The following is an 8,092-nucleotide window of genomic DNA, read 5'->3' as shown; positions in this document are numbered from 1 at the left end:
GTCTCAAAAAAAAAAAAAAAAAACTTGTAAAAAATGTTGACAGTACTTATAAATCCCTAAACACCAATTTTGGACCCACCTCAAAACCCCCTTCCTTAAGGTATAAGCAAGCTTCTAACTATATCAAAAAGTTCTGAAATACTGTATATTATTCAGCATTTTTGCATACAAAGCATACATAAGTTATATATATCAATATTAACTATCTTTTATGCCCCCAGGGTGTTATCCACTGGCCTTTGTCCAACAAAGGTTAGCTAAATTATTATCTTAAAGTTGGTTTCCCTGGGAAAGCCTAGGTCTAGTGGAAAACATCCTTTCACTGTTCTGAGAACAGTGGGATCCTAGAATGTGAATATTTCTGCCTCATAAGAATGCCTGGGCATGCTGTTACCAAAAAAAAAAAAAAAAAAAAGAAAGAAAAAAAGTTAAAAATTTTTGGATGATATTAGATGAACAGCTGTGTAGAAAAGGGAATATAAAAATAAAAACTGCATGTTGGAGCATCAAAATAGTAACCATGTACAGTATATGACTGTTTTTAATCAGATGAAGATTGAAGCTATTACATTTCAAATCAAATGTTATAAATTAGTTCAAGAATGCAGCTGAGCTCTCATTTAATTAGAAATGTCCATGTTTAAATCATGAGGTATAATAGCTGCCAATGAAGCAAAGGGCAGGAAAGGGAGAGATGCTGCGTCCAGGCCGACTGATTCTCAACTGTCTCCTGCACAGGACGAACATCTGGGGTGGACTAGTCCTGATGTAATGAAGAACTTCATGTACTGGCTAATTTGAGATTTAATGTAATTGTCTGTAATTGTTTTGAAGACAATTAAAATCATTACTCTGGTCTGGACAATTCTGAACTCTTCATTTTTGTGCGAAATATATTTTCCCCCATGCTGCATTTTAACTCTTTCTCGCCAAAAAGTAAACCTAACGCAGGGGCCAAGATTTCCCTGGGAAATAAGCCCTCAACTGTCAGGTCACATTAAAATGCAGCACAGCAGCAAGGAACTCCTTTGGAAACAAGTCTCATTTCCTATTTCTGGTGCTTGTTGTAGCTCAGCTAAAGTCCAAATCTACATCCCAAATGTTAGACAATTCACCATTAATTAAAAATGAAGCTATATCAGAGAGGGTTTCTGAGGTCACACAGAAAAGAACGCAATTATCCTAAGGCAGACTTTTCCCCGAAGATTATGAGCTTCTGCTCTCATAATTAACCGTGGTACCGGCAGAGTCAGTCCGACCAAAAAGGTCTTTCTTTTCTCCCAATTTCCCTAATTCAAAAACACCTTAAGTGACACAGCTCAAATTTTCCAAATTAACCTCACCCCTGGGGCTGAAATCATGTATGTTACAGTTTGGCTCTAAAGAAAATCTTAGAGAGAGTTGTACATAGGGAAAGAAGAAAAAAATATCAGAGGCGAAAGGAGTAAGAGTTAACATTTAAGTGGTTTTTGAACCTCATCATTACCCCTGCTCAAGAAAATAGGACACAGATGGACAAAACACACCATCATTCTGCCCTGAAGAGTCCAAAGGACTCATTAGAAACTACAGCTGTTGCCTCATGCTCTACTGTGAATTTGTAAGGGAAAAAGTTATTGTTAATTGATTTTTCTTTGCCATATCTCACAGCAAGTCTTATCCTGTAATGTCGTGGGCCACAAAGGCACAGGGGACCACGGCAACCCATGAGCACTTATCATTGACAGAACTCTTCAAGATCAACTTTTCCCAGGGAGCTGAGGAATGCTTAGATTGTCACAGTTGCTTTGGTTTGTAAGAACAGTTTCTAGTAAGGAATAACACACAACCTCCAACTTGGTCTTACTTCTTGCCACCGCTCCGCACTCTTCCACTCCGACACCAGAGAGAGGGTAAATCGGAATCAGGTCCACAGCTCCCAGGCAAGGGTGGATTCCCTCCTGAACTTCCATATCAATAGCATGGAAGGCCTCCAAGCAAGCAGCCAGAACAGAACTGCCTAAAAATGTTAAAATTGTGAAAATAATCATTAAGTTTTCAGTTGCATCTAAAGAAAAAGCTCTGATTTTGTCGTCCCACTAGTAGCTTTTCTCCCATAATCTGCATAGGAGATTTTTATCATCTAAAATAACAAAGAAGATCCAACATTTCTCCTTGCCCCTATCTCTCAACAGTGACAAAACCTGACATTTCTTCTAGCTTTTTCCTCCTCAAAGTGGATAAACTTTGCAAAATGTATTGATCCCACACCATATTATTATTTTTTAAAAGTAGTTACTGTAGTTTTTTTCTATTTTTTCCAATTAATCTGATTAAATTCCTTATTTTCAGCATGCTTTATGAGTAATTATTATCTACAAACAAATTTTTAAAACCATACTTATTTTACTTTTGCTCTTATCCAGTAATTAGATGTTTCTTAGAATTATTATACATATTCCAGACACAGAAGAGCTTTATGTTATAGCTCTGAGTTTTCATTAGCAGTACAGTATGACCACTTTAGCAAGACAGAAAAAGCAGATTTTAGTCTTATGCTGAGAGTAACTACAAGATAATCTGTCCTATGCCTGCATGGAGTTATCAGTTAACTCTTCCTTCTCTCCTCCAAGCAAAATGTGCCTTTGGAAAGAAGACAATCTGCCAAATTGAAAATATGTTTATGTGAAAATATTCAAACATTCTTTACTAAGTGGTACTAGGATAATACAGGGTTTTGGTTAAACAACTGCAATTCTTCTGATTTAAGTTATCCTACCAAACCTTCCTTTCAGCATCCCTGTGAGATCTAGAGCCCCTTTCATTTCAACCCATGACACATCTCAACAGCTCAGGCTCCCAGCACAAAACATATTGCTCATCATGCTTCATTCTAGGCCAGCTTGTCAGGGAGGTAGGCTGACTTCAACACTATTACTTCACAGGTTAAAATCTGAAAATGTTTTTCTTAGCCGCAAAGGATACGTGATCACCTTTGGCAAAAGAACATCATTAAATCTTGGACCCCAAGGTTCATTGTAATAAAGAAAAATGGAGAATGTTTTGTGATGAACATGTTCAGAAAAGTCATGAAAGGTAGTTTAATAGTAGACTCTACTTAATGGAGAGGAGTATTCCGATTTACCCAGGAAATCAAGGATTATAGAACATTCAGGTACCAAAGCCTACTCTTCATCAAAGAAAAAGATAATATATGTAAAGAAAAAACTGAAATCTTACCCAACTTATCAACAGAAGCTGCTATTGTAATGACTGATCTGTTATAGTCTTGATCAGAAAATACATTGAGCACTGTTACTTCGGGATGTTTCTGCCCTGTAGAAAACAACATAAGGTGCAACAATGTTTAACTGTGATGAACCTTCAGTGCTTTATTTCTTCTGGCATAATTAAATTTAGTTTAGTGGAAAAATTCTGGGATGTAACCTTTGGAAGTAACATGGTATAAACACAGAAGTACTAATGTTCACTTCTTGCAGCCTCTTAGTATATAACCAGACGGCTCAGCTCAGACACAAGCCTTTGATGTCTGTAAGAGACCTTTCTCCAGGACCTGGGAACGAATTTGCCAAAGTGCTCTTAACTCAGTCTAAGAGGGTAGCCCCTATTTTCAACGGCCAAATCATATCACTCACAATTCTGTTCCTTATCAGCCTCATGTCTTTGTCAATATTTCCTTCCACAGCCCAGGAATCGCAGACTATCTGGGTCAAAATCTGACATCTGGAAAAACCAGAATCAGCCAATTAGTGCCTAGAGCAGAGGCTTCTGAGACGCGTGCACCTGTCCATTAGAAACTTCTGACTTCACCATCTCCTTTTCAGAGGCCACCAACAGCCTTTAGATGTTAACAACTTCCAGCTTTTGGTGGCTTGTGACTCACTTGAATATGTGTAACCTGAAGGAGAAAGCTGCCATTCCCTTGTATGGCAGCCATACATAACCCCAGAGTTATTTTTGAAGTTTACGAGCCTGGCTCAGGCTCCTTACAAGTCCTCCTTATGCCTACAAAAGCAAATTCAAAGTGAAGGACAAAAGTTTTCAGGCGGTAATTAAATCTTTAGCTCTGCTATTATACCTTGTCCCCCCGTCCCCTGGCAGCTTAACAATTATTCTTTTCAGAGGAAAGGGAAAATAAGTTACAACCAGGAACTACAGAGCTTACTGCAGCCCTACACTATTAATTTTAATAATGTGAGAAGATAAACATGTGTCACTCACTCATAGCCAAACGAGCATCTATAGAGCCCTGCCCTGGTGTAGGTCTAAAATTTATAACTCGGTTCCTTTACCTAAGAGCTTTCCAGGCCATTTAAATGTGCTCACATTGCTTAATTGGAAAAAAAAATCAACTTTATATAGTTTTATTCCACTCACTTAAAAATAAGTACCTTTAAAATATTTGTAAAACAACAGGTTCATTTTCTTAACTAGTGCTACTTTCCCTGCATTTTTCGAACTATAAAGCTGAAACAAGAAGGAGACCGTGCAACCTTCTATTTTATGCAGTTTTTCAACACATTCTAGCTGCTGGAAGAAAAGAGATATGATTTAATTTTTTTCATCCTAAAATTTCTTCTGAAAAGCTTTTATTCTCAGTTTCATACGATTCAATTGAATCAAATGCTGAAAGAATGAAACACTCTCTCCTGCAATTTCTTAAGCATGCATATAGGAAAAAATTACTGCTGGCAAGAGAAGCTGTCAGTATGAATCTCAGCAGAAGTAAATTGTTTGGTATTTGTAATGGAGTATAATAGCTATAATTCCATTTGAGTGGCTGCCACTAATAAGCTGATAAAAACTGTGAGTTGAGACCCAGCCGTCCGTCAGTGTACGTCTTCCACAAATGTCTCTGCCCAGTGACTTAATCACGGAGACAGGCAACTCAATCCCATTAGATGTACTGTCTGATAATGAAGAGCCCAAGCTGGCTCTTTCCACAAAGAGCATGAGAAAGCACAGCTGCATACTAACTCCAAAGGAGTTCCCTTATCAGCTGGTATCAGGGAATTTCATCGCCACTCCCAGCTCCCACAAAGTTGCAGGACAGTAACTTATATGGGCTCATATTTAGAGACAGATGAGGGAGGGGACACATCTTTCTCATCAGAAGCAGTAACCACATCAGACATCAAAAATAACAATCAGAAATTAAAATACACTACCTCAAATGCTTCAGGGCTATGACCTTCATGTTTACCTGTTGCCAAAAAGCTACTGATATAGTAACAAAACAATTCTATTTAAATAATTCTAAGTCTGCAAATGCAGGGTTTTGTGAGTGCATGTGTATGCATGTGTGGACAAAAGTAAACACAAATGATATCTAAGCTGTGTGCCGTCGCATGAACATTTTAAGAAAGGTGAGGGAAGAATAGTCTCTCCCACAGTAAGAATGGCCAAGCATGTGAGGAGGCTTGAGTTCCAGTCTACAGTCACGGGATTGCTGAGTGATCTTACTGTGCGTCACTTAAACATGACTGCCTGAGAGTCTTTATGCAAAGAAAATGGAGGAGGAATAATAATACTGTAATGATAGCATGGCCTTTGCTGGCAGGAGTGCTTTGAAAAGTAGTTGGTATTTGGCAAGTTTAGTTTTCATTTAGCCTGCTGAATAAAAAGGATAAGGTATGATTATGCTTATTCTATTAATCATCAAATAAATGGCCCATGGGGGAAACATTATACTTTTATGTAAATATATCCCTCCTCAGGAGCCTGTCAACATCCTGAAGGATGCACATCTCAGAGACTCACAGGCAAATGTGAAGAGCTGCACTGCTGAGCGTATGCAGGCATTTGGAAAAAGAGCATATGTGCACATCTGAGTAACTCATCTATCTCAGCATCCCGGAGCTGTGCAGAAGCTGTAACAAGGTGGAAAATCTAGGAAGAAAGGAAAGGGTTCTATAGATACGCTGTGCAGAGTACAAAAATCACTATGTTATCAAAACACTCCAGCATTCGCTTCAATTGTCTGTTGTTCCTACCATTTTTGTCAAGAAGAGCTGCTTTTGCTATGTTCTCAACAACGTATTTTCTTCTAGCTTCTGAAATGTTTAGTAAACAGGCAGCCAAACGGAGCCCCAGTCTGGAGGAAGACATGATTTTTTTTCTGGAATAGGAGAAAAATGATTCTTAATTTCAGCTACTGTAGATGATCCATTTTTTTTAACTATAGAAGTCATAACGTTTTTGGAAAGCAGGCCGTCATAACATGAACACTTCACTATATCATTCCTAGAGACCATCTAAAGGAGAAAAATGCTCAGATTGACTCAAATAAAAAACCATGTTACACGGCCTTGCACATGTGTATGAACAACACCGGAAAATACCTGGCAAATTACTTAGCCTGAATTCTGTCATGTAAACGAAACTTTGCATTGAAGTGTGCTATCCCATTTTACGTCTGGACTTCCTTAGTGTACCCCTGCTTTGGAGATCTGTGCTGTTTAATAGGCATTTTTGTTGTTTTTTGTTAAACTAGACTTACTGGGGAAACACAGAAAAAGGAAAAATGAGGGAGCTATTTAATATACTGACTCTTATAAAACTCTTCCTGTGACAAAGAGAAAAGATATCCCTACCTGCCATACTATGGACGCTATATGAACAATTTAAAAGGGACCCATTTGGGTGCTTTAAATGATGACTGTTTGATTGACTTAGTTGCTTCTTGTACTTTAATCTCCAAAGTTTCTAAGTCAATTTAAATCTGTTCATAGGACTCTGCCTTGAAAAGTGACACATATCCTGAAATACATTACTCAATGCCAAAAATGTGACTAATCCTTTTGTTGAAAATGGACTAATTATACAAGTTTTAGAGGTTGCTTAGAAATCTTAATATTCTAGAATGGCATTTGTTGACTTATCTTTCATACCTCAAATGGTATTATAATTTAAAGGAATTAAAATATCTCAAAATAGTAAGAAAACAATTCCCCTTTTCCAGATCAAGACATCATAATTTTGGCCTTTAAATATCACAACTAATAGAATGTGGCCCTCGTGAGATCATTTAATAAATATTTGATGACCACTTTGTGTCAGGTAATGTGCTCCATGTGGAAAATACTGCAGTGAATGGTGTCCAACTCTGAGACAAACTTTAAGAGTTTAAGCTAAAGTTCTCTGGTGCAAATAACGGTCCTCTCCATGAATAAACCCGCGGGCTTCCGTCCTTTCTCTAGTACTGTTTGTTGGCCTCGTCATCTTAACCCAGACAGAACTCAGGGCTTCATGGCTAGTTCAGATCCGCAGGTAGGTTTTCATACTATGACCATCATCTCATCACTGAAATTTCATGAAAACATAATCATTAGGTTTTTCTAGACATTAATAACCTCGTTGTAATAAAGCAGCCCAGACCTCTCATTTCTATGTAAACAAAAAATTGCTTTACACAAGGGGTGTGGGCGTCTTCTGGTTTTCATTTGTTTTCAGGGTGTTTATGTAGCTTAATTGTCTCATCAGGCACTTTCCCAACATAATTATGCTTTTTAACAAATGGTGTTTATGGCAACCCCTAACAGTGCAAAAGAAAGGATTAGTTTCATCCTCTCATTCCACATTTTGATTCCCCGTGGACAGCTAAATCACACAAAGATGGTGTTAGAAAATTCACCTTCACAGCAAAAGCTGAAACAAGCGGCAGAAACAGGAGTTGGGACAACACTTTTCTCTACGAAAATGACCCAAAGGCAAGCCCCTCCACACTCCGGTCGGGGACAGGGAGGGCCAGCAATCCCTCAATTAGCCTTTCGAGACTTCCGGTGATGCGGACAAACACGGCCCCTTCCCCCACCCGCTCCGCCCCAGGAACTAGCCCGGCAAGTGCAAAGTACAAAGTGAAGTTCGCCAGCCTGGGCGCACGCACCCCCACTGTCACTCTGGAGGCCACAAAGAGACTCACAGAGGCAGCGGCAACGCGTGCTCCGCGCCAGAACCCCGCCGCTGCGACCCCCCACCATCACCACGCCGTCCCGTCCTCTTTCCTGAGTGGAGTGTCCCAGGGCCACGTGGGCCAGGAGGCAACCCGAGTGACTCCCGGGGCCCTACCAGGCCCGCGGGGAGCGGCGGGGCG

The 8,092-nt window shown here is 39.4% G+C and overlaps 1 protein-coding gene across 2 annotated transcripts in view; it reads right to left on the bottom strand.

Annotated features, from left to right (window-relative positions):
- LOC100942668 (formiminotransferase N-terminal subdomain-containing protein-like) overlaps positions 1 to 7,971 on the bottom strand; it is a 62,993-nt gene extending 55,022 nt beyond the window's left edge. For both annotated transcript variants that reach the window (XM_023510447.1, XM_023510446.1), the window contains exons 1-4: positions 7,922 to 7,971; positions 5,994 to 6,118; positions 3,220 to 3,315; positions 1,847 to 1,999 (exon numbers count right to left, since the gene is read on the bottom strand). In XM_023510447.1, coding sequence (XP_023366215.1) covers positions 1,847 to 1,999; positions 3,220 to 3,315; positions 5,994 to 6,108 — 364 coding nt within the window. In that variant the 5' untranslated portion in view covers positions 6,109 to 6,118; positions 7,922 to 7,971. The remainder of the gene's footprint in view (positions 1 to 1,846; positions 2,000 to 3,219; positions 3,316 to 5,993; positions 6,119 to 7,921) is intronic.
- Positions 7,972 to 8,092: the final 121 nt, after the last annotated feature.

The sequence above is a fragment of the Otolemur garnettii genome, unplaced genomic scaffold, assembly GCF_000181295.1.
Source record: "Otolemur garnettii isolate 467f Iridium unplaced genomic scaffold, OtoGar3 scaffold00013, whole genome shotgun sequence".
NCBI lineage: Eukaryota > Metazoa > Chordata > Mammalia > Primates > Galagidae > Otolemur > Otolemur garnettii.
This window is presented reverse-complemented; position numbering and strand designations above follow the sequence as displayed.